At 47.3% G+C, this 27,654-nt stretch overlaps 1 protein-coding gene across 1 annotated transcript; it reads left to right on the top strand.

Annotated features, from left to right (window-relative positions):
• Positions 1 to 27,654, top strand: SPARC (secreted protein acidic and cysteine rich). The gene is made up of 10 exons (XM_078876770.1): positions 1 to 122; positions 14,767 to 14,845; positions 15,093 to 15,149; positions 15,711 to 15,792; positions 16,171 to 16,301; positions 17,168 to 17,288; positions 20,495 to 20,622; positions 23,532 to 23,680; positions 24,470 to 24,618; positions 26,506 to 27,654. The coding sequence occupies exons 2-10, from the start codon at positions 14,789 to 14,791 to the stop codon at positions 26,532 to 26,534; spliced, it is 903 nt and encodes a 300-aa protein (XP_078732896.1). The 5' UTR covers positions 1 to 122; positions 14,767 to 14,788; the 3' UTR covers positions 26,535 to 27,654.

Here is a 27,654-nt window from a genome sequence, read left to right as displayed (position 1 = left end):
TCCTTCCCCTCCCTCCCTCCTATCCCCAGCGTCTTCCTTTATGAGTCTGCGTCTCTCCCCGTTACTCGCATATTGAGACCCCGGGAGCTGAAACGAACGTGGGAACGAATTTCTTACGCCTGGTAAGAGATTTACAATCGCACACACACACACGCACGGATACTTACAGATGCATTCACAGTGCATGCACACTGCTACACATACAGATACATACACAGAACATACACAGTACATAGACACTGATGCACGCACACTTACACATGGATACATATAGATACATACACATACACACGGATACATACACAGTACATACACACATTTTAACACGTAGGCTTTCGCGACCAATATAATCCATAATAACATTTTTGTACGTGATCTAACCCCCCAAAACACTATATTGTACACGGATACATACATACAAATAGACAAAGACCCCCCGTGTAGCCTTAACATACTGTTGGGGAAAGTGCTGTTAGCGAGCACCTATGAAGGCCGGAACGGCACGCGAGGGGGTGGGTGGCCAGCACCAGGCAGGTCCGCCTTTGTCTCCCCAGTGGCGATGTTTTTGTGCACCGCACCAGGTAACTAATTTGAAGCTGAGTCGACCTAGGGGAGGTCCAAGACCGGTTCAGATAATCGTCACTGGTGGTGTTGGCCGTGAGTGGGAATCGAACTCGGGTCGCCGGGTTAGTAGGAAAAAATAACGGCGAAGCCCTCGCTCGAGTGAACTCAGAGCTATTGGGGCAGTGCGGAGCGGTGGCGCAGTGGTTAGCGCAGTGGCACAAACCTCACTTAGACAGGGAGAGAGAGACACACAGAGAGAGAGACAGAGAGCGAGATACAGAGATAGAGACAGAGAGACAAAGAGTCACACACAAAGAGAGAGAGAGAGAGGCACAAAAAAAAGAGAGATAAAAACAGAGCGAGAAACACAGAGAGAGAGACACAGCGACTTTTTTTTACTTTTTAACAACTTTTATTGCTGCCAGCAGCAACAGCACTGGATGCGATTCCGATATGAAATACACAAAGTCACCAGCAAACAAATAAACAAACGCTATAAATCCAGGCGCTGTGGCGCTGAATGCACCGCGCATAACACGAAATAAAAGTCACGTGGTGGTGGTCATCGCACACGCCACGGTGACGAGCGAGCGCTTCAGAAGGTGAACACGAGGGTGCCGTCCACGCTGGTACAGAGGGCTTTTCCGGCTCCCCAGCGTTCAAAGAACACACGCACAGGCGAAGTTGGCGAGGTCATGGCGCTTGTTAGCCAGGTAAGGCACCCCATATACGAAGCTGCTGTTGTAGAAGGGTACCCCCAGTTTCCTGAAGATGTAGCGGCACCACGGTGGCTAGAAGATGTTAACTACTTCGCCCGGTATACAGGAGGGATCGTGGGTTCGATCCCGACCTTGACGATGCCTGCTGCTGTATATTTTGAGTCTGCATCTCTCTCTCTCCGTGTGGTCGCGTGGATTTCTCTCCGGGACCTCCGGTTTTGCTCCCTCTGCATTTATAATCGGCATCACCACGCACTTCGAGTGATTTGTCCGCTGCTATATATGTCCACGCGATGATGATGATGATGAGATCTGCCACTTGGTTAGGCTGCTATCACTTGTGATGGCCAGGTCGCTTCGTAAAAAAGAGGCACGACAGAGCTGAGTGGGGCCATACACCTGGTAACAATTGTTTTTTATTTAAAGCTTTCGTGACTGCAGGGATTCATATTCTTGGTTCTTTCAGTAAAGTCATCACGTAGAAGGTAAATAATAAAATAATACAAATATAAAACAATAAAAATTCTCACGACGTTTCGACTGCAACACAAGCAATCATCATCAGGTGTGAAATCCACAGCAAGAAAATGTAAAAAAACGTCGTGAGAATTTTTATTGTTTTATATTTTTATTATTTTAATATTTCTCTTCTACGTGACTTTACCGAAAGAACCAAGGATATATATTTGTTTTTATTCGTTTATTACGAGAGGTTATTTTTTTTCAGCGCCGACAGCAAAGGGTAGGACTTCACATTCGGAGATTGGGAAGAAATTAAATTGCCGGTAAGGGGGCAATCTTTAATGTCGTACGGCTACTGATGTAGATGGCAGAGCCACATTGTCACATTCGGGTGGTCAAGGCAGCAGATAACCGTGATCAGGAGCAAGCGGAGTGAATAACCGTGATGCCTTCATCAGTCTCTGAGTCTATGTGTTTCTATTGGTCTCTATGAGTCTACGGATCTCTATGTGTCTCTGAGTCTGGGGTGTACATGAGTCTTTGGGTCTGAGTCTCCACAGATTTCTGTGAGTCTCTCTGGGTGCTTACGAGTCTCTTTGGGGTATCTATGAGTCACTATGGGTCTCTGAGTTTCTGTGAGTCTGTGAGTCTCTATGAGTCTTCTGAGACTCTTTGAGTCTCTATGGGTCTCTGGATCTCTATGGGTCTCTATGAGTCTCTTCTTCCTATCGTATGGTTGATATAGATGGCAGAAACAGCAACTACAATTTCACATTCAGGTGGTCAAGACAGCAGACAACTACGTCAGGAGCAGTAGTAGTGAATCCTCATCATAATCGCTGTGATGTCTCCTGCTTTGTATTTGTGGATCGGGGCATTGCGTTGCTACACCTCGTACTACAATCTCTCGTTCGTGATGACCACAGTCGCACCACTACTGCCCCAGAGTTGTTTAATGTTCTATTTGTGCATCGGGGTATCATCCACACCATCACTTGCTGCTGCTACTGCTGCTGCCATGCTTTATGCTGGTATGAAAATTATGCCGGTTTAGACGTGTACCATGAGCATCTTGGTGGAAGATCAAAACCTCCAGGTGTCAGGGATGTTTCACAACAAGATGGTGTTTGTGTGTGCCCACTACCTAAGTGGAAGAATGGAGGCGCATCTTTATAGATGACCCAATGATGGTCAGTGGACAGATCAGCTTACCGGGAGGATCTGGTATCATGGACATGGACCCCGCATCCACTCTTTCGTTCGGCTATGTAGTCCATCAGATGTTGGTGCTTGGATCCGGTGTGTATCCATGATGTTGTGTGGTATGCGCCGATGCCGGAACACGGTGGTTACATAAAGACCCACAGACTCGCACAGAGACGCACAGACTCACGCAGAGACCCACAGACTCACACAGAGACCCACCGGCTCACGCAGAAACCTACAGATTCACAAAAGAACTCGCAGACTCACAGAGAAACCCACAGACTCAGACAGAGACCCACAGACTCACACAGAGACCCACCCACTCACAAAGAGACTCCCAGACTCACATATACACCCACAGACTCAGAGACCCACAGACTCAGAGACCCACAAATTCACACCGAGAACCGCAGACTCATCAAGGACACGCCCCTCGCAGCCGCCAAATGCTGCCGTTGCAGCTGCATGAGCCACAGTCCTAAACCTCGCCCATTTCTCCTCTGCATCAGAAGGAGGGGGCACGATGATAACCCCAGCTGCAAGCGATGTTGAAATTTCTGCTTGCAACTATCCTCAGCTAGCTGAAACCAGGCCCCTTTGGGTTTGAATAGGGTCCTAGATGGACACCCACCACCGAAGTAGATTAATTGTAGGCGTATCTTAGAGATGACAAGTCGATGGTCAGTGAGCAGATCAGCTCCACAGGAAGTCCTGGTGTCAAGGACATGGGCCCATATCAGCTGGTCTGTAATAATATAGTCTAGCAGATGTCCTTGCTTGGAACCAGCGTGCATCCATGATGTGTGGATGCGCGAATGCCAGAACAGCGTGTTCATAATTACAAGCCCATGGACTGCACATAAGTCTAGCAGCCTCCTTCCATTATTATTTGGCTGATCTGGCCCATGCCTTCCATAACTCCAACCCTGGTGTCTGCGTCATAATCCAATCGGGCATTAAAATCACACACAGAGACCCACAGACACGTAGACCCATAGAGACCCGCAGAGACCGACATTTTAGCACGGTGTGGCTACGCACGGTGCCAACGAAATTCAAGGTACATGCATACAAATGTGTGGGATCATCATGTAATCCAAGAGGCTAATCGTGAATGTGACGTGTGTTTGTTTTTTGCCGGATTAATTTGGTGCACTAATTGCTGCAATGCAGGTCTTGCAATACAGATCTGGCAGTCCACCAGCATTGGTGCAAGCAAAGGCGGCTGGCTCTGCTGCAAATGAACACTGAATGTCGAAACCTGACCCTTGCCTATAAACATCTGGGCAGTTCACCAGCCTCTGTTCAAGCAGAGCCCGGCTCTGCTTGCTGATGAGACACTGACTGTGAAACCCACTCCTTGCAATTGAGATTCATCGTCTCTATTGAGTGACATCCATTGAGATTGACTTTCTCTTCATTGACTGAATATACCTTGGAATTTACCAAAGCGAGAGACACCCAGACCCAGGGCTCAAACCGTGACGACCAGAATGTCAGTGGTTCCTGGCTCAACTCGATGATATATCAGCCACTAAATACCTCGTTGAGAAGCTATCATTTGGCATTGGGTGCCACAGTGGATAGGAGATATTATCTGCTGCCTCGCCTGATATACAGGAGGTAGTGGGTTCGATCCCGACTCTGACGCCTGCTGCTGCTGCTGTATATTAAAATCTGAACTATAAACTACACGATTTTCATGTTAGCCAGGAACAGGCCAACTCCGTGTGGATTTTTCTCCGGATCCTCCGCTTTTTTCTCCTCCACATTTAGAATGAACGTCACGCGTTTATGGTAATTTGGACTGCTGCTATAAAATCTTCCACACGGTGATGATGGTATCAGACACTTGGTTGAGATGCAATTATTTGTGATGGCCAGGTCGCTTGTCTGAAAAGAATGATTGACACAGCGGCTCAGTGGGGCCTTACCCTGGTAAATTGTAAACAATGTAAAGTTGTAGTTTTATTTATTTAATTGCTTAAGTGATGTACTTGCCTTTCCTATAGTTTGACTCCTATCAGTGTTTTCTTTTTGGCGCCACGCGACCACCACGGGGAGAGAGAGAAAGGCACCGCAAACTCCAAATATACAGCAGCAGCAGCAGGCGTCAGGGTCGAGATCAAATCCACGACCTCCTGTACACCAGGCGAGGAAGTTAACATTTCCTAGCCACCCACTCACTCATTCACTCACCCACTCACTCAAACACCGTCTAACACTCACCCACTCACTCAACCACCCAAAGACAAAGATCCCCCGTGTAGCCTTAACAGACTGTAGGGGCAAGTGCTGTTAGCGAGCACCTATGAAGGCCGACACGGCACAAGAAGGGTGGGCGGCCAGCACCACGCCTGGCCGCCTTTGTCTCCCTAGCGGCATTGTTTAATACGCACCGCTCCACCAGGTACTCATTTGAGGCTGAGTCGACCTAGGGGAGGAGGCCCAGCACGGGTTCAGATAATTGCTATCACTGAGAATCGAATTCAGATACTCGGTGTTAAGAGACTTATTATTTTTTTTAACACAGAGCTCTCCACTGAGATTGCTTCTAACAGTTACTCAACCACAGTGGCTCAAGACTGAAACCCAGCCCAGGACATTTCATCATCAAACAAAATCGTATATTTAAAAAAAAAAACGTCGTTTGGGTGCAATTAAAAGTTACGTGAATACAACTTTCGCTATTTTTTTCGTGTTAATAATTTTTTCAACTCTCACGTCGGATGAGTCGACAGGGACCCGCTCTGTGTGCGAGTCCGCGTGGGGAGCGGTGGCGCAGCGGTTAGCGCTCCACAGTGTCTGCGTGAGTCTGTGGGTATGTGTGTGAGTCTGTGTGTCTCTGTGTGAGTCTGTGGCTGGTCTGTGTGAGTCTGTATGTCTCTGTGTGAGTCTGTGGGTCTCTGTGCCAGTCTGTGGATATTTGGGTTTTTGGATCTTCTGTGGATGTGTCAGTTAACTCGCCAGTTTTCACTTGACGAATAATTTCCCCTCTCTTTCATGAAACGCCGAAAAAATGTAAGAAACGTGTTTTCAACCAAAGCGAGTAGGAAAAAAATAAATATCGCGTGGATTATGCAACGCGGGTTTTTTTCTCGAATGGTGGTTCGGAGACGTTAACGCCCTCGCTTGGTATGCAGGAGGTCGTGGGTTCGATCCCGATCGTTACGTTGCCTGCTGCTGTATATTTGGAGTCTGCGTCTCTCTCATCATAATCACGGTGGCTAGGAGATGTTAACTACCTCGCCTGGTATGTAGGAGGTCGTGGGTTCGATCCCGATCCCGACCCTGACGCATGCCTGCTGCTGCCGTATATTTGGAGTTTTGCGTCTTTTTCTGTCTCCGTGGTCACGTGGATTTTTCTCCGGATCCTCCGGTTTTTCTCTCCACATTTGGCTGCTGCTCTACATTTCCACGTGATGATGATGATGTCATCCACTTCGTTGAGCAGCTGATATAATTTGTGATGCCCATGGTCGCTTCTGAAAGAGAGCTCCGTAGCTCTGTGGGGCCTTACCTGGTGAAATAAAAAAATATATTAAAAAAAACTTATTTTTTAAAACACGCTTTTATGAAATGTACGAGTAATGGCAGAACTCCACGACTCCAGGAAGTGGCCGCAAAGCTTGCCATAACGTAAGGGGCCGTGGTGATTTACAGCCAGCGTCAGTTGAGCGTGGACAGTTAGACCAAAGCCGAAACATAACATATAAAAAATGATGAAAAATATTTTTTTGATTTTTGAAAATAGAATTTGGTATTGTCATCAGTATGACATAAGTATACCAAGTTTGCAGTCGATACCACATTGGGAAGTGGGTTAAAATCGAGTTACAAGATTTGAGGATACGACAACAACAACAACAACAGACAGAGTGAGTTAAATAAAAGCGCGTAATAAAATCGTTTTATTTCATAGTTTCTTGTTTAGTTTAATAAACCCTGGGTAGTGGGCCCGCCGTTTTTTTCTCAGACAGACAGAAACACCTCCTCCGTCAGCCAAGGAAGTGTCTGGGGAAGTCTGGACCGCGTACCCAAATGCAGCCAAAAGCAGCTGCATGAGTCACAGTCCTGGACCTCACTCATTTCGCCTCGACATTAGGAAGAGGGGGGAGAGACGATGCCAACCCCAGCTGCAAGCGATGGTTACAAATTCTCGCTTACAACTTTGGTCAGCAAAAACCGAGGAGACCATGCTGTCATGAGTTTCAATGGGGGTCTTAGATCAGTGGTGGTTCTCAAACAGGGGGGGGGGTACGCGAACCACTGTGGGGTTCGTGGGTGATTTTTAAATGTGTGAAATTATATTATACATGAAAGTCATGACTTACTACACTAATATACACTACACTACATACTACACTACTTACTACACTATACACTACATACTACACTATTTTATACTACACTATACACCACTACTATACACTACACTATACACTACACTATACACTACACTACTTTATACTACACTATACACTACGATACATTACGCTATAATAATCAATAATTTACACTTATAAATCGCGTTTCACTCAGAGTTCGCAAGGCGCTGCACACGACTAAAAGCAAGCCAGTAAATAACTCACGCAATCTAGATTTGAAGTTTTCGTGACTGCAGGGATCCATACTCTTTGGTTATTTCGGTAAAGTCACGTAGGTATAAAACATTTTTTAATTATATCACGACGTTTCGATCGCAACACAAGCAATCATCATCAGGTGGGAAAACCACAGCAAGAATATTGTTTTGCTGAATAATAATATAAGCACGCAGGCTCATTATTTGACCACGGATACAAATACCCAACCCACCACACACACAATCCAAAAACACATAACGACATTAACAAGTAAAAAAGGCATTTAAGAAAACAACTATCTTAAGGTGGGATTTAAATCATTTAGAGACTCGGAAGATCGAATATCGAACAGGGAGAGTGAATTCCACAGCTTGGGGGCCTCACGGGAAGAGGCTCTCCCGGGTCACCCGCTGAACGGAGGTGCGACCTCGGCTAAGACAATAGTAGCCCACACCCAGCCGACTGAAGAACTCACGTTGGGACATACGGGTGAAGGTCGTCACAGATGGGTGAGGCATTGTTGAGGGTCTTGTAAGTGAGAAGAAGGAACTTGAACTCCACTCGGAACCTGACCGGTAACCAATTTAGAGATTCAAGTACGGGGTAATGTGACTCAGCAATTTGTTGTTCGAGCAAGAACTCTGGAAGCTGCAGTCTGCACGTGCTGGAGGAGGTTTAACAACTTGAGAGGGATGCCAGCTAATAATGAAGTGCAAAAATCGATGCGTGTAAACACAAGCACGTGAACCAGCTTCTTAAGGTCCGATAAAGAGAGAATGGGGTGCAATCTGGATATATTTCTGAGGTGAAAGAAGGAAGCCTTGATGACTTTGAATGTTAGTGAGGGATCAAGGATAACACTGTCTGAGCAGCACCGACATTGTGGCCATGAATTACCGCACTGACCGTGCCAGCCTTAGGCAATTTATGACAGAGCCCAACAGCAGCGTTTAACTTTAAACTGAAGAAAGTTAGACTGCATCCAAGCCTTGATGGTCACAAGAGAAGAGAGCACACTAGATGCCGCTGCTGCATTGAGGGAGGATTCACCATTAGTGTAATTTTTCGATTTAAAGCGTTCGTGACTGCAGGGATTCATCTTCTTGGTTCTTTCGGTAAAGTCACGTAGAAGGGAAGTAATAAAATAATAAAAATAAAACATAATAAAATAATTCTCATGACGTTTCGGCCACAACGCAAGCAGTCGTCCTCAGGTGAAACCAGGTCTGTCGCCGTCCTCAAGTGAAACCAGGTCTGTCGCCTCGACAGACCTGGTTTCACCTGAGGACGGCTGCTTGCATTGTGGCCGAAACGTCGTCAAAATTATTTTATTATGTTTTATTTTTATTATTTTATTACTTCCCTTCTACGTGACTATACCGAAAGAACCAAGAACATTAGTGTAATGTTAAGTGTCACCAGCGTAACAACAAAACAAAGTCCAAGTTGATGTATGATATGGCCAAGCGGGGCCAAGTATATGCAGAATAAAAGTTGGCCAAGGACTGAACCCTGGAGGACACTGACAGGAACAGAACATGTGTCTCAGGTTATCCCTCCCAGGCTGTCAAACTGTTTATGCTCAGATAGATAGGAAATAAACCAGTGCAAAGCAGTGCCAGACAGCCCCATACAGCCTTCCAAACGCTCGAGCAAAATGCAATGATCACTGGTGTCAAAGGCAGCACTCAGGCCCAAAAGGACAAGAATGCTAGGCCGTCCTGCATCAGCAGCAACCAGCAAGTCATTGACAACTCTAGCCAGAGCCGTTTCCGTGCTGTGGTTGGACCTAAAACCGGACTGAAAAGGATCAAAACTATCATTTACAAGCAAACAATGTTTAAGCTGTAAAGCTACTGAAAGCTCAAGGATCTTGGTGAGATCTATCAGGTAGGAAATTGGACAATAATTACTGAGAAGTTATTCATCGAGGCCAGCTTTCTTGAGTACCAGAATGACCGCGGCACATTTAAAAAGAGAAGGGACAGTACCAGATTAGAGTGAGTTCTTTATGAACATTGTTAATAAAGACTGCAAGAGATGGAAAATGTGCATGAATACATTTAGAAGTAAAAGTATCAAGAGGAAAATAGGTTCGTTTGGAACTCGCAATCAATAAAGCAACATCTGATTGTGTGAGCTCGGAGAATACAGATTAATCAGATATCAGCAGTGGTGCTTGAACAGTGGGCAGATTGGTAGGAAGAGGAAGATTTAATGGAAAGGGGAATTGTGTTGATTTTGTTTCAAAAAAATATTGAAGGAACTGGTCAGCATTTGCTTTTATACAATAGTATGAGACTCGCAGGATGACTGAAGGAGGCTATGAAAGGTAGAACAAATTATTCTAGGGTTATTCCAGGCATTCGCTAGAGTATCAGAAAGATAGCTGATGCTAACATGGTCGAGTGCCTTTTTTTCAATTGTAAGGTGGTGCTTTAAGATTTGCGAGTGCATGGTAAGATCAGATTTTCTCCAAGATCGCTCTGCCTCGTGGACAGTTGCCTTCAGTGCATGAAACTCGTCGTTATACCAGGGTGAAGATTTCACTACCGAGATCCAGCGTGATTTCAGCGGGGACACATAATCTAATATACTGGTGAATATAAGAATAGTTCTTACCCTTTCTGGCACTAAAACAGGTGTTAAGATGTTAAAACACCAAACTACACTATACACTACTGCAGTAGAACACAGCACCGTAGCACGAGAAGGCTTAGCTACAGCCAAGGCGAGCCGGACGCAAGCTGCAGCGGGCCGAACGCGTACACAAAGGTGAACCAGGCACACGCCACAGCCGGGCAGGTCACGAGCCGGGGCAGGGCAGGTGCAAGGGGGGAAGACAGCAGCACCGCCGCAGGCAAAGGCGAGCGAGGTCCCCCCCGTGACTGAACAGGTCCAGGACCAAGGAGCCAACGGAATGGGGGATATCTGTGAGTTGCAAGAGTCCAGACTGCCCGAGGCAGCAGCAGCAAGGGAAGGGCCACGGCAAAGGAGAGACTTTCACCAGGAAATATACTAAACATATCACGGATAATTGAAAACGAACACCAATCGCGGTGGTATTAATAAAAACATGAAAACGATCAAAGTTAAAAACGAGATACACAAAGCAGCAGAGCAAGAGCAGCAAAGCGTCTGCCACTACGATACACTACACTATACACTACACTACTATACACTATTATACACTATTATACAATACACTAAACAATACACTATTATACACTACACTACTATACGCTACACTATACACTACACTACTCTACACTATACACTACATACTACATTACTATACATGATTATACACTACACTACACTACTATACGCCATTATACACTACACTATACACTACACGATTATGCAATGCACTACTATACACTACACTGCACACTACACTATACACTATTATACAATTGACTACACTATACACTACACTCTACACACTATACACAACACACTCTACACTACACTGTACACTATACTATACACTACACTATTATACAATATACTACACTATACACTATTATACAATACACTACCCTATGCACTACCCTACAGCAGTGGTTCTCAACCGGTGGTACGCGGACCCCTGGGTGATACACGTGGCAATATCCCACGGAGTGTACGTACGTGAGGTGATTTATAAACGCGTGTGAAATTATATCATAAGTTGTGAGTCATTGGTGAATAATTCCGTTGTGTGTATGATGTATCTGCCAGTCTAAAATAACTACGATCAAAATTTAAATCTGTACGCTGAGCGAGAACGATATATCAAAGATACCTTTCTAAACTCATCAATCGTCAAACAATGTTGCGAGCTTCCTAGAGTAGAAGCAGCGGGGCCGTACAAATAATTACATCACACGAAGAGCGGCACCGTTCAATTCTGTTTTTTTGCATTTGCTTGCAGTTACTTAGCCAAGTTAGGATATAACCTCACGTAACAAAAGGACAATTTGTTTAAAATATCGAGGTTCATTATTCGTAACATTTATTTCTCTGGACCATGCTTGAGGGCTATCCAGGTAACGGGGGGTAATGGCTTGGTTGAGACAACATCCAACAAGGAGGGGGCAACATAGCAGCCAACACGAGGGTGAGAACCGCTGGTCTACAGTGTCGATGTGAAGGTGATTTAATTCTCAGATGAGCGTTGAGGCTTCGGTAAAGTAAAACAAAAAACTTGCGTGAAAATTAAGAATAGGTTGTATTACCCTTTCTGGCTATCCAACAGGTGGTGTGTTAAGGTGTTGCAACACCAAAATAGAGCCATAATAGAGGTTTTTGGGTTAGATGGCGTAAATATAAATGTGTCGTTATACCCGCCCACCACCCGACACAGCAAATTAGTAAGGTTTGTCACGTTAACAAAACCTGCCAATTCGTTACTAGTACAGCACACCGGTGTGTTGGAAAGTAAACCCACGACAACATATACAATTCGAGTACGACGTTTCGCCAGTAATTACAACAAGCATCATCAGGTGGCCAACTCTGGCTGTCCATAGGCTCACATAAACCCACAAACTCAGCCAGGTACCCAAAGACTCACACAGACACCCACCGACTCACACAGAGACCCACAGACTCACACAGACACCCACAGACTCAAACAGAGACCCACAGACTCACACAGACACCCACCGACTCACATAGAGACCCACAGACTCACACAGACACCCACAGATTCACACAGACACCCACGAACTCACACAGACACCCACAGACTCACACAGAGACATACAATATCACACAGACTCACACAGAGACCAACATACTCACACAGAGACATACAGATTCACACAGACTCACACAGATTCACACAGACACCCACGAACTCACACAGACACCCACAGACTCACACAGAGACCCACAGACTCACACAGAGACAGACAGATTCACACAGACACCCACAGACTCACACAGACACCCACCGACTCACACAGAGACAGACAGATTCACACAGACTCACACAGACACCTACAGACTCACACAGACACCCACAGACTCACACAGAGACCCACAGACTCACACATATAACCACAGGCTGATATGCGCGGGAGACTTCCCCTGCTACGTAACTGACCCAGTTTATTAAGTTGCTTTTTTTGCATACTCAACAAACTCCATAATATATTAAAATACGTATTTATAAATATATTATTTGCACATCTCGCTGTTGATTCTGGCTAGGCTTTCGAATCCATCATTTTTTTATTATTACTTTTATTATTATTACGACTTCACTCGGGGAGGAAAATTCCATTTGCGAGTGGAAGAGAAAAAAAAACACAAAAAAAGGAATTCGCCAACTCTGAACGTGGCGAGTATCAGAGCCAGAACGGCGAAGCCGTCGTTCGAGTGAAGTCGAAATTGTTGGGGCAGTGGGGAGCGGTGGCGCAGTGGTTAGCGCAGTGGCACGAACCTCACTTAGACAGGGAGAGAGACACAGAGAGAGAGACGCAGAAAGAGACACAGAGATAGGGACCGAGCAATAGACAGAGAGAGAGACTTTTGACTTTTAAACAACTTTTATTGCCGCCAGCAGCAACAGCAATGGAGGCAATTTCGATATGAAATACACAAAGTCACCGGCAAACAAATGAAAATAAACGCTACAAATCGACGCGCTGTGGCGCTTTAAGCACCGCGCACAACACGAAAGAAAAGTCACGTGGTTGTGGTGATCATCGCGCACGCCACGTTGACGAGCGAGCGCTTCAAAAGGTGAACACGAGGATGCCGTCCACGCTGGTACAGAGGGCTTGTCCGGCCCCCCAGCGTTCGAGGAAGACGTGCACATCACCGGCATATGTGTGGTACGCGTGCTCCAGCCGGAGCCGCGCCTTGAGCGGGCCCCTGGACACTGGAAGTACAGAGCAGCCGTCAGTGTCAGCTCAACAAAGCGGCTCATCGCATGGGAATGGAAAGCAACCAAGTCGCTCTGAACGCGTGATGTTCATTCTAAATGTGTAGGGGGAAAAACCGGGAGGACCCGGAGACAAATCCACGTGGCCACCACGGGGAGGAAAATAATAATAATTTTACAAATTTTACATAGAAAACATAGGGGGAACATAGACATGGAGTAGGAAGAGAGGAGGTAGAGAGAGATGGGGGGCAGAGAGGGGGGTAGAGAGAGAGGGGAGGGGAAAAGAGAGCAGAGCGTGAAATCTTTTGTGAAATCTTTCATTTTAAAAGGGGGGGCTTACATAAATCAAAGCATAAAAAACAACTAAATGATGAACGAAGCAAAGTTCCAACTACACCGAGCATCTTCTTGTTTCCTCTGATCGTAAATAAAAAATAAAGAGACGGAGAGAGACGGAGAGAGACGCAAATTCCATTTACACGGCAGCAGGCATGCGTCAGGGTCGAACCCATGCCCTCCCGTATAACAGGCGAGGTAGTAAACATCTCCTAGCCACCGCGGCGCCCTAACATCAGCGCTGGTGGAAGACAAAGGCGGCCGGGCCGGGCGTGGTTTTGACCACACCCACTAACCCACTGGCGAACAGCACTTGCCCCGACAAGCCTTGTTGAAGGCTATACGGGGATCTTTTTTTTTGCCTGTGCGTGGTTTGTAGGGTGGGTGTTGTGTGATGTAACCAAGCGTACGAGGAGGAGGTTGGCTGTGTGTGTTGTATGAGAGGGCCTTTGTGTGGGGGGAGCGGTGGCGCAGCGGTTAGCGCTGCGAACCCCCATCGGCTACGAGCCGAGATCGAGTCCCGATCACGGCCACCAACGCCAGTGATGGCGATTATGTGGACTAGGCCTGGGCCTCCCCTAGGTCGACTTAGACTCAAATACGTGCCTGGTGGTGCGTGATGTGTAGCAAACATCGCCACTGAAGAGACAAAGGCGGCCTGGCGTGGTGCTGGCCACCCACCCACTCGTGTGCCACAATGCCGTCCTTCATAGGTGCTGCTACTCGCTACAAACAGCCACTTGCCCAAACAGTCAGTTGAAGGCTACACGGGAGAGCTTTGTCTTTGTGTCTGCTTGGACTCATTCCCACGACTGAGACTTGGCAGAAACGCAGTCTCACACAGTGAGGCTGCAGGATGTGGTGGTGATGGTTGTGATGATGATTGTGGTGATGATGATGGTGATGATGCTGCTGACATGGCGATGATGCTGATGATTCCGTTATAGCCCAAACCTGCATCCTATTGCATTCACAACTGATGTCGTCCCGTCTCCCCGTACCGTCTCGCACCTAGGTTGACTCAGTGACAAATCAGAATGAAGCTGTGGATCTTCCTCTGCATGGGGCTCGTCGGGACAGCTCTGGCCTTGCCCGTGAGTAACTCGGTTAAACTCCTGGCCTGTGTGTTCATGAGAGTCTGTGGTCTCCGTGTGAGTCTGTGTGACTCTGTGGGCAGTGCTGAGTCTATGGGCAGTGTTGAGTCTATGGTGTTCGTGTTGAGTCTATGGGCAGTGTTGAGTCTATGGTGCAGTTTTGAGTCTGTGGGCAGTGTTGGGTGTAAGTGCTGAATTACAATTCCAGCCAGCCCTGATGTTGAACTCTGCCCTGGACGTGTGACAGGAGAGTTACCTGGAGAGTGCTTTGGAAGCCGATGGCGAGGTCGTTGAGGAATTGCCAGTAAGTATCAACTAATTAGCATAATACACGCATACATTAGCATAATGAATCCATACATTATAATCAATGCGATCGATTTTCAGCTTGGTTTCATGTATGGATTGGTGACGCTCACCCACTCAGTCACCCACCCAACCACTCACATAGTCACTGACCCAGTTACTCACGCATCCACCCAGTCACGCAATCACTCACTCATGCACCCAACCACTCACTCACCTGTTCACTCACCCACCCAACCACTCACACAGTCACTCACCGAGTCACTCACCCAATCACTCACTCATTCACGCAGTCACGCAATCACTCATTCACCCACCCGCTCACTCACCCGCGTACCCACCCACCCACTCACATACCCACTCACCCACCCACTCACACACTCATCCACCCACTCACCCACTCATTCACTGACCTACTCACTCAATGCGACCCATGAACATATTTCGTTTTTGGGCCCCACCCACCACCAATACTTTCAAGCCAACGAATGGCAATGCTGGCTTTATGACTAAATAACATAATTCATGATTGCCCCCCATCCATCCCGCCCGCTCTCAGATGGAAGGAGGCAATCCCGTGGAGGAGGAGGTGGAGTTTGAAGATGAGTCGTGGGCGGAGGGGAAGGAGGAGACCGGAGATGGTAGGGAGTCACATATCGGAGATGTTAACTACCTCACCTGGTCTACAGGAGGTCGTGAGTTCGAACCTGGAACCTGATGATGCCTGCTGCTGTATATTGAGAGTCTGCATCTCTCTTTCTCTCTCCCCGTTATGGTCACTGCGTGGATTTTTGTCCGGGTCCTATTTCCCCCCCCCCCGCCCCCCTCCACATTTAGAATCAACAGCACGCATTTAGAGTGATTTGCATAACCAGGCGAGGTAGTTAATAACATATCCTAGCCACCGGGGCAAGTTGTTGACGGATACCAAATTGTGCACATTTCTTGAATTAATGATAATCCCCACCCCCCTGTTTGTCGTGGTGCTAATGGTGTGGTCCGAATTCTCGCCCCCACAGACGCCTCTGGGCCGTGCGGGTCGTACCACTGCAAGGAGGGGAAGGTGTGCGAGGTGGACGAAACCAACCAGCCCCTGTGCATCTGCCAAGACCCCTCGACGTGCCCCAAGGTTATCAACGATTTTGAGAAGGTTCGTGTCAGTCGGGTTCACGGTGGCCGTGTGGGTGGGTGGGGTTCACGATGGCCGTGTGGGTGGGTGGGTTCACAATGGCCGTGTGGGTGGGTGGGTTCACGATGGCCGTGTCGGTGAGTGGGTTCGCGATGGCCGTGTGGGTGGTTGGGGTTCACGATGGCCGTGTGGGTGGGTGGGGTTCACGATGACCATGTGGGTGGGGTTCAGGATGACCATGTGGGTGGGTGGGTTCACGATGGCCGTGTTGGTAAGTGGGTTCACGATGGCCGTGTCAGTGGGTGGGATTCACAATGGCCATGTCGGTGGGTGGGGTTCACGATGGCTGTGTCGGTGAGTGGGTTCACGATGGCCGTGTGGGTGGGTGGGTTCACGATGGCCGTGTCTGTGGGTGGGTTCACGATGGCCGTGTCGGTGGGTGGGATTGACAATGGCCGTGTAGGTGGGTGGGTTAATGATTGCTGTGTTTGTGGGTGGAGTTCACAATGGCCGTGTCGGTGGGTGGAGATCACAATCGCCGTGTTGGTGGGTGGGTTCACGACGGCCATGTTGGTGGGTGGGGTTCACGATGGCCATGTGGGTAGATGGGTTCACAATGGCCGTGTCGGTGGGGTTCACGATAGCCGTGTCTGGTAGGTGAGTTCACGATGGCCATGTCAGTGAGGTGCACGATGGCCATTACGGTGCAGAGACAAAGGCGGCCGGGCGGGCGTGGTGCCGGCCACCCATCAACCCCCAATTGTGTGCCACAGTGCCCCACGGGGCCTTCACAGGCAGTGCCGTTGCTCGCCGTTAACAGCACTGGCACCGGCAGGTCTTGGCTGAGGCTACACGTGGGGCACCCTTTATCTGCTGCGCGCGCGCAGGTGTGCGGCACCGACAACATCACCTACGGAAGCAGCTGCCACTTCCACGCTCACAAGTGCTCCCTGGAGGGCACCAAGAAGGGACGCAAACTGCACCTCGACTACCTGGGGCCCTGCAAGGGTAAGGACGGCGACAGGAGCAGCTTCTTCGGCATCATCAGCAGCATCGGCAGCTTCAGCAGCAGCAGTATCAGCAAAATCGTCAGCATCATCAGCATCATCGTCATCATCATCAACATCATCGTCATCATCAGCAGCAGCTTCAGCAGCAGTGGCTGAAACAGCAGCATCAGTATCAGCAAAATAGTCAGCATCATCATCAGCATCAGCAGCAGCATCATCATCATGTGTTTGTAGTCCTTCCCCAACACCTCCGATTAGCATGGTTGGCTACATATGGTGCGAAATAAGTTCAACATACATACAAAGCGACCCACAGACACCCAGATCCATAGATATTCACAGAGACCCACAGAAACACCCAGAGACCTACAGAGATCCACAAATTCCCACGTTTGGCTACTTACGGTGTGAAAGAAGTAAAAAATACATCATCAGCTTCAGCAGCAGCATCATTACCATCAGCAGCATCAGAAGCATCATCATCATCGCGTGTTTAGTTTGTTGTCCTTCCCCAGAACCTCCGATTAGCACGGCTGCCTATGTACGGTGCGACAACAGTTCAAAATACATACATCATCACCTGCAGAATCATCAGCAGTATCAATATCATCAGCAGGATCAGCAGCATCAGCAGCATCAGCAGCATCATCATCAGCAGCGTAGCATGTTTCGTTTATTGTCCTTCCCCCGCACCTCCGATTAGCACGAGTTGTGTGAAGGAAGTTCAACATTGTACACACATACAAAGCGACCCACAGACATCCAGACCCATAGAGACCCATAGAAGACCCACAGATACACAATATGTAGAGACCTACAGAGATCCACAAATAACCACGATTCACTACGTACGGTGTTACAAAAGAAGTTCAACATTGTACGCACATACACAGAATCCTCACGGCTTCGTACTCGTTGCATTTTGGATTGAGACGAAACATCTAAGTTTGGTCAACATGCTCACAGAGCGGTTGCCCTTAAAGTCTGTCAAAGCCTACATGGGGCACCTTTGCATTTGGGTGAGTGTATGTGTGTATATCTGTACGTGCCACTGGCAAGACAAAGGTGGCCGGGTGTGGTGTTGGCCACCCACCCCCTCGTCTGCCTTGCCGGCCTTCCTAGATGCTGCTCGCTAATAGCACTTGCCCCAACAGTCTGTTAAGGCAACACGGGAGATCTTTGTTTGTCTTTGTTGGCATGTGTGGAGGGTGAGTGAGCGGGTGGGTGAGTGGGTGATGTATTTGCTTGCCTCAAATATTGAAAGAAGTAGACACCCTCTGTGAGTGGCTGGCTGAGGTTCCATTTGTTGAGAAAGTACAGATGGCGATCCAGAGTCTGAGACCAGGAAAAGTACAGGGCAGAGATGATCTCCCAAGCAAAATTCTGATGTAGGGTGGTGTTTGTAAGCAGAATGCCTTACACGACATCATAACAACATTCTGGACCACTGGATGGGTTCCACAGGATTTGAAGGATGCCCTGGTGGTCCCCCTCTTTAAGGTGGTCCCCCTCTTTAAGGGGGACCACGTAGATTGTTACAACTACAGGGGCATCTCACTCCTCAGTGTGCCGGAAAAGGTCCTGGCAAGGATTATTCAACATCGCTATGCTAGGCACGCTGAGGAGAGGCTTGTGGAGCCTCAATGTGGTTTGAGGAAAGGGCGGTCCTGCACAGATGCCATATTTTCTGTCTGTTACAGCAGAGGTGTAGGGAATTCCAACAGGTCCTACATCTCTGCTTTATTGACCTGGTCAAGGCCTATGATATCATCAGTAGGGCTGGGCGCTGGGTTGTTCTTCGTGCTTTCGGAGTTCCTGACTCTCTGCTCACAATCATTAAGGACCTTCATGATGGTGACCAGGTCCGGGTAAAACTACGTGGCTGGGATTCGGAGCCATTCTCTGTTCACCTTGGGATGCGACAGGGCTATCCTCTGGCTCCCATATTATTTAACATATATTTCGACTATGTAGTTCGTGAAGCCTTTGATTCCTGTACCGGAGGAATTTCCATCTGGTACATATACAATTGGAGGCTGATCGATGCCCGGGTGCGGTAAAGGAATGGCTCCCTATTAGTCAACCAAGTTATGTATGCCGATGATCTGGTGATTGCTGCTCACTCACAGGAGGAGTTGGAGGCGCTGCTGCTGAACCTGGAGTGTGCCACTAAGAGTTGGGGCCTTACCATCAGCCCCACCAAAACTAAGCACCTGCCTGTACCATTAGATACTCCACCCCCACAACTCCCAACCGGTGATTGGGTAGTTGTGGAGAGAGTGGAGGGTTTTCCATACCTGGGCAGTGTACTCATGACCGGCTCCAGTTTGACAGCAGCAGAGGTCTCAATCCGAATCAGTCAAGTGGCATTATCTTTTCATCGGCCTTGTAACGCTGTGTGGAAGCTACCTGGTCTGTCACTCGACACGAGGCTTTGGGTCTTCTCGGCCAAGGCCATGCCCTCCCTTCTCTATGCTTGCGAAATGTGGACCCCGCTCATGGAACATCTTCACTGGTTAGAAACATATGGGCTGGCCTGCCTACAAACTATACTGGGTGTATCCAGGCTGGATTGTGTGAGGAGCTCAGAAATCCTTGAAGTATATGGAAAGAGTCCCATCGGTAAGCTACTCCGACAGGCAAGGCTGAGTTGGCTTGGTCATGTAGCCCACATTACCACCCACCACATGCCTAAATGGATTTTGTTCGGCTGGATACAGAGGGCTAAACGGACGGGGCACGGGCTAGAGAAGAGAAGGAGTGATGTGGTACAAGAGGACGTGGAGCTGAGTGGACGTGCCGATAACTGGTACCAGCGGTGTCAGGATCGACCTCTGTGGAGGAGGCTCGTGATGGACGCTGCTACTGGGCAGTTGGAGGTAGTCGCCCTCCAGAAATAACGGACGGCACAGGAGCGACGCTCACAACAACGAAACTAGGAGGCACAGGTGGTGCATCGGCCAGTGATCTCAGTCAGTCGACCCGTGGCACCTGCAGGGTCTGCCCCGTGACCTCCTGCCAGCGGGCATTCGACACTTTGCGTGGCCTCAACGTGCACGTAGCCTGACACAAGCGCAGTGGTGACATCACCACTACTAAGTGTCGAATGGCGGTGGTTGTTGTGTGGGGGTGAATGAGTGAGTGGGTGGGTGAGTGACCGCGTGATGTATCTGTCTGTGTGTCTGTCTGTGTCTGTGCGTACAGAGATCACCCCTTGTGATGATGCGGAGCTGTCCGAGTTCCCACTGCGCATGCGCGACTGGCTCAAGAACGTCCTCGTGCAGACCTACAACAACAACCCCTCCCAGCTCACCGACAAGCAGCAGAGCCGGGTACTGTATAGTGTAGTGTATATTGTAGTGTATAGTGGTGTATTTTATAGTAGTGTAATGTATAATGTAGTATACAGAATAGTGTATAGTGTAGTGTATAGTAGTGTAGTGTATAGTAGTGTAGTGTATAGTAGTGTATAATGTAGTGTACAGAGTTGTGTATAGTGTAGTGTATAGTAGTGTAGTGTATAGTGTAGTGTATAGTAGTGTATAATGTAGTGTACAGAGTCGTGTATAGTGTAGTGTATAGTAGTGTAGTGTATAGTAGTGTAGTGTATGGTCGTGTAGTATATAGCAGTGTATAGTGGTGTCGTCTATAGTAGTGTAATGTATAATGTAGTATACAGAGTAGTGAATAGTGTAGTGTATAGTAGTGTATAGTGTTATATATAGTAGTGTATAGTGGTGTAGTGTATAGTAGTGTAGTGTATAATGTAGTGTATATTGTAGTTTATAGTAGTGTAGTGTATAGTAGTGCAGTTTACAGTAGTATAGTGTACAGTAGTGTATTATATAGTAGTGTATAGTATAATATATTAGTGTATAATGTACTGTATAGTAGTGTATAGTATTGTAGTGTATAGTAGTGTAGTGTATAGTAGTGTATAGTGTAGTGTATAGTAGCGTGGTGTACAGTGTAGTGTATAGTAGTGTAGTGTATAGTAGTGTAGTGTATATTGTAGTGTATAGTAGTGTAGTGTATATTATAGTGTATTGTAGTGTAATGTATAGTATTGTAGTGTATAGTATAATATATTAGTGTATAATGTACTGTATAGTAGTGTATAGTATTGTAGTGTATAGTAGTGTAGTGTATATTATAGTGTATTGTAGTGTAATGTATAGTATTGTAGTGTATAGTAGTGTATAGTATAATATATTAGTGTATAATGTACTGTATAGTAGTGTATAGTATTGTAGTGTATAGTAGTGTAGTGTATATTATAGTGTATTGTAGTGTAATGTATAGTATTGTAGTGTATAGTAGTGTATAGTATAATATATTAGTGTATAATGTACTGTATAGTAGTGTATAGTATTGTTGTGTATAGTAGTGTAGTGTATATTATAGTGTATTGCAGAGGTGTGGACTCGAGTCATGTGACTTGGACTCGAGTCAGACTCGAGTCATGAATTTGATGACTTGCGACTCGACTTGGACTTGCATAACAATGACTTTGTCCCACCTATGAGATGTGGACTCGAGTCATGTGACTTGGACTCGAGTCAGACTCGAGTCATGAATTTGATGACTTGCGACTCGACTTGGACTTGCATAACAATGACTTTGTCCCACCTCTGGTGTATTGTAGTGTAATGTATAGTATTGTAGTGTATAGTAGTGCAGTTTACAGTAGTATAGTATACAGTAGTGTATTATATAGTAGTGTATAGTATAATATATTAGTGTATAATGTACTGTATAGTAGTGTATAGTATTGTAGTGTATAGTAGTGTAGTGTATAGTAGTGTAGTGTATAGTGTAGTGTATAGTAGCGTGGTGTATAGTGTAGTGTATAGTAGTGTAGTGTATAGTAGTGTAGTGTATATTGTAGTGTATAGTAGTGTAGTGTATATTATAGTGTATTGTAGTGTAATGTATAGTATTGTAGTGTATAGTAGTGTATAGTATAATATATTAGTGTATAATGTACTGTATAGTAGTGTATAGTATTGTAGTGTATAGTAGTGTAGTGTATATTATAGTGTATTGTAGTGTAATGTATAGTATTGTAGTGTATAGTAGTGTATAGTATAATATATTAGTGTATAATGTACTGTATAGTAGTGTATAGTATTGTAGTGTATAGTAGTGTAGTGTATATTATAGTGTATTGTAGTGTAATGTATAGTATTGTAGTGTATAGTAGTGTATAGTATAATATATTAGTGTATAATGTACTGTATAGTAGTGTATAGTATTGTAGTGTATAGTGGTGTAATGTATCGTAGTGTAGTGTATAGTAGTGTAGTGTATAGTAGTGTAGTGTATAGTGTAGTGTATAGTAGCGTGGTGTATAGTGTAGTGTATAGTATTGTACTGTATAGTAGTGTATAGTATTGTAGTGTATAGTAGTGTAGTGTATAGTAGTGTATAGTATTGTTGTGTATAGTGGTGTAGTGTATAGTAGTGTATAGTATTGTTGTGTATAGTAGCGTGGTGTATAGTGTAGTGTATAGTATTGTACTGTATAGTAGTGTATAGTATTGTAGTGTATAGTAGTGTAGTGTATAGTAGTGTATAGTATTGTTGTGTATAGTGGTGTAGTGTATAGTAGTGTAGTGTATAGTAGTGTATAGTATTGTAGTGTATAGTAGTGTAGTGTATAGTATTGTAGTGTATAGTATAGTAGTGTATAGTATAATATATTAGTGTATAATGTACTGTATAGTAGTGTATAGTATTGTAGTGTATAGTAGTGTAGTGTATAGTGTAGTGTATAGTAGTGTATAGTATTGTACTGTATAGTAGTGTATAGTATTGTAGTGTATAGTAGTGTAGTGTATATTATAGTGTATTGTAGTGTAATGTATAGTATTGTAGTGTATAGTGTAGTGTATAGTAGTGTATAGTAGTGTATAGTATTGTAGTGTATAGTGTAGTGTATAGTAGTGTATAGTGTACTGTATAGTAGTGTATAGTATTGTAGTGTAGTGTATAGTGTAGTGTATAGTGTAGTGTATAGTAGCGTGGTGTATAGTGTAGTGTATAGTGGTGTAATGTATCGTAGTGTAGTGTAGCTGGTGCAGACCTACAGCAGCAGCTGCTCCCAGCTCTTGCGAACAATCCGCTAACAAGGCTCCTGCGACGTTGGAGGAACCACCAACTCACTTGGCCGTCTATGACGTCTCTCTCTCTGTCTGTCTCTCCGTCTCTGACTCCCATCTCTCGTCGCGTCGGTGAGCAGGTGAAGAAGATGGTCGAGAACGAGAAGCGTCTTGAGTCCGGAGACCACTCGGTGGAGATCCTGCGGCGGGACTTCGTGAAGAACTACAAGATGTTTGTCTACCCCGTGCACTGGCAGTTCGCTCAGCTCGACAGCACTCTGGGAGACCAGTGAGTGTGTGTGTGAGTGCGTGTGAGGGTGAGTGTGAGTGAGTGGATGAGTGTGTGTGTGTGTAAGTGGGTGAGTGTGTGAGTGCGCATGAGTGGGTGAGTGTGTGAGTGAGTGTGAGTGTGTGAGTGTGTGAGGGTGAGTGGGTGGGTGAGTGTCTGAGTGTGTGTGTGAGTGAGTGTGTGAGTGGGTGAGTGTATGAGGGTGAGTGTGTGAGTGTATGTGCGAGTGTGAGTGAATGGGTGAGTGTGTGAGTGTGTTTGTGAGTGGGTGAGTGTGTAAGAGTGAGTGAGTGTTAGTGTCTGAGTGGGTGAGTGTGTTTGAGTGAGTGTGAATGAGTGGGTGTGTGATGCATCGGCCACTCATCTCAGTCAGTCGACCCGGGGCACCTGGGTCTGCCCTGTGACCTCCTGCCAGCGGGCGTTCAACACTTCACGTGGCCTCAACGTCCACATAGCCTGGCACAAGTGCCGTGGTGATGTCACCGCCACTTAGTGGCGAATGGCGGTTGTTGTTGTTGTTGATGTACACTCGTGTGTGAGTGTGTAAATCGCCTTCATAGGTGCTCGCTAACAGCACCTGCCCCTACAGTATGTTAAGGCTATACGGGGGATCTTTGTATTTGTCTTTGTAAATCACCACCACCACTATCATCACCACTATCACCACCACCATCACAACCTTCATCACCACCACTACCATATCACTACCATCATTATCACCATCACCACCACACGACGAGCACCACCACCTGCGCCCACTGACTCTCCGCTGACTCTCCACACCCTCAGGTACCTCTCCCACTCGGAGCTGGCCCCACTGAGGGCCCCGCTGGTACCCATGGAGCACTGCACCACGCGCTTCTTCCTGTCGTGCGACGCCGACTCGGACGCCTACGTCTCCCTCTCGGAGTGGGCTGCGTGCTTCGGAGTCAAGCCCGGTACGGTGGCAGCAGCGGTGGTGGTGGCCGCGGGTGATGGTGGTGGTGTCGATAGTGGTGGTAGTGGTGATGGTGGTGGTGGCGATGCTGGTGGTAGTGATGGTGGTGGCGATGGTGGTGGTGGTGGTAGTGGTGATGGTGGTGGTGGTGGTGATAGTGGTAGTGGTGATGGTGGTGGTGGCGATGGTCATGGTGGGGGTGGCAGTGGTGGTGGCGATGGTGGGCATGGTGGTGGCAGTGGTGGTGGTGGTGGTAGTGGTGATGATGGTGGTGGCGATGGTGTTGGTGATGATGATAGTCCATCTGCTACAGCAGGGGTGTAGGGAATTCCAACAGGAATTACATCTCTACTTTATTGACCTGGTCAAGGCCTATGAAATCATCAGTAGGCCTGGGCTCTGGGTTGTTCTTCGTGTATTCGGAGTCCCTGACCCTCTGCTCACGATAATTAAGGACCATCATGATGGTGAGCCTGCCCGGGTAAAACTACGTGGCTGGGAGTCGGAGCCATTCCCTGTTCACCTTGGAGTGCAACAGGGATATCCTCTGGTTCCCACATAATTTAATATATTTTTCGACTACGTAGATCGTGAAGCCTTCGATGGCTGTACCGGAGGAATCTCCATCTCATACAGATATAATGGGAGGCTGATCGATGCCCAGGTGTGGTCCAGGGATGGCTCCCTATTGGTCAACCATGTTATGTATGCCGATGATCTCGTAATTGCTGCTCACTCTGAGGAGGAGTTACAGGCGCTGCTGGTAGACCTGGAGCGTGCCACTAAGAGGTGGGGTCTTACCATTAGCCCCTCCAAAACTAAGCACCTGCCTGGGTATGTTGTATCATTAAAGACTACACTCCCTCAACTCTCCATTGGTAGGGTTGTTGTGGAGAGAGTGGAGAGTTTTCTATATGTGAGCAGTGTGCTCATGACCAGCTCCGGTTTGACAACAGAGGTCTCACTCCGTATCAGTCGAGTGGCTGCGTAACGCTTTTTGGAAGCTGCCTGATCTGTCGCTCCACACGAAGCACAGGTCTTCTCAGCCACAGTCATGCCCTCCCTTCTCTACGCTTGCAAAACGTGGACCTCCTAATGGAACATCTTCGTAAGTTAGAAACATTCAAGCTGGCCTGCCTACGATCCATCCTGGATTTAACCAGGCTGGATTGTGTGAGGAGCTCATAAATCCTGGTAATATCTGGACAAAGTCCTATCGGTGAGTTCCTGCAGCAGGCAATTCTGCGTTGGCCGGGTCATGTAGCCCGCATTCCCAGCCACCACCTGCCTAAACAACTTTTGTTTGGCCGGATAGAGGGGGGCTCATTGGGCGTGGCACAAACTAGAGAGGAGTTGGAGTGATGGTGTGCAGGAGGATGTGGAGCTGAGTGGACTTGCCAATGACTGGTACCAGCAATGTCAAGATCGGCCTCTGTGGAGGAGGCTCGTAAAGGACGCTATTGGGCAGTTGGAGGCAGTCGCCCTCCAACAACAATGGAGGACAGAGGAGCGATGCTCACAACAACGAGCGGAGTGCTGGTTGGCTAAAGTATAGCAAGTTGGCACAGTAGGAGGCACAGGTGGTGCATCAGCCAGTCTTCTCAGTCAGTGAGCCCATGGCACCTGGGTCTGTCCCATAACTTCCTACCAGCGGGCGTTCGACACTTCATGTGGCCTTAAAGTGTACATAGCCTGGTATAAGCGGCGTGGTAACGTCACTGCCACTTGTTGTTGTTGTTGATGGCCGTGATGGAGGAAGGACGTTACTGGGAGATTGGAGGCAGCCACCCATCCGAGCTACAACAGTGCCCTGAATAACACTGATTGCCACATCCGCTATGACTAATGCCTCCATTTGTCTGTCTCCCCGTACCCGCCGTCTGTACAGAGGACGTGAGCGAAGACCTGCTGATGTAGAAGGAGACAAGAGAAGAGAGATATATAACATCCATTGCAAGACGCACTCACACGCACGCATGCACACATGCATACATTGACATGTACTTGTATACAACCTTGTAACTATTTTAACACAAAGACACACACGCACCCTAACTATTGACATGTACTACATACGTACATATACACGGGCGCGCACTCACTCATGCACTCATTCACACTTACTCACATGCTCCCTCACTCATTCACACACGCGCTCACTCACACACTCACTCACACACTTACTCGCACGCTCACACACACTCACTCACATTCTCACTCACTCATTCACACACTCACTCACACGCTCACTCACACACTTACTCACTCGCTCACTCACACACACACGCGCGCGCACTTTCCTGCCAAGGAAAACCCTCTGTAGGTGGCTTAAGGACCAATAAATACTTTCCTCCAAAAGTCCACGGTGCAAATGAGCGGACAGGGAGGAAGTCTCCCTCGGCGTTTATCAGGGCAAGTGGCTTCTTGTGAGGAGCTCCAGACCCCATGGTGCTATTTCTGAGGGATGTGTCCATTCATAACCCATCGGTTCGGCGTGCTGCAGTGGAATGAATCTGTGGGATTCTACGGTGGGGTGAATCTGCAGACTCCTGGGCGGAATGAATCCGCAGTGGAGTGAATCTGGAGTGGGGTGAATCTGCAGAATTCACAATGGATTGAATCTGGAGTGTGGTGAATCTGCAGAATTCACAGTGGACTGAATCTAGAGTGGGGTGAATCTGCAGAATTCACAGTGGACTGAATCTGGAGTGGGGTGAATCTGCTGAATTCACAGTGGACTGAATCTGCAGGACTCGCAGTGGAGTGAATCTTCAGAATACACACACTCGCACGGCAGTCGTTCCTCGTGTCGAGACGTCTTCCTCTCTCTGGGTGTCTCTGGCTCCCTCATCAGCTGGGCACAGTCTAGCTCAAACCCCGGGGTGCGTTCTCCCTTCACCCCTCTCAATCTCTTGTCCTCTTCCCCTCGGTCTCTCCTCCGGTCTCTCCCTCCTGGCTTCGTCTCTTCGCCGTGCGCCGTTCTGTTGCCGACTTTTTATCTCAAATACACACAAACGGGAGATCGTGGTGGTCGTGA

This window comes from Lampetra fluviatilis, chromosome 45 (genome assembly GCF_964198595.1).
Source record: "Lampetra fluviatilis chromosome 45, kcLamFluv1.1, whole genome shotgun sequence".
Lineage (NCBI taxonomy): Eukaryota > Metazoa > Chordata > Hyperoartia > Petromyzontiformes > Petromyzontidae > Lampetra > Lampetra fluviatilis.
The sequence above is the reverse complement of the archived record's forward strand: the minus strand, read 5'-3'. Positions and strand labels throughout refer to the sequence as shown.

Bases quoted from the DNA above. Each gene is read 5' to 3' on its own strand.
- SPARC (XM_078876770.1), top strand. From the start codon at position 14,789: ATGAAGCTGTGGATCTTCCTCTGCATGGGGCTCGTCGGGACAGCTCTG. The intron at 15,150-15,710 runs GTAAGTATCAAC...GCCCGCTCTCAG, and splicing joins AGGTCGTTGAGGAATTGCCA to ATGGAAGGAGGCAATCCCGT. The intron at 20,623-23,531 runs GTACTGTATAGT...GTCGGTGAGCAG, and splicing joins CCGACAAGCAGCAGAGCCGG to GTGAAGAAGATGGTCGAGAA.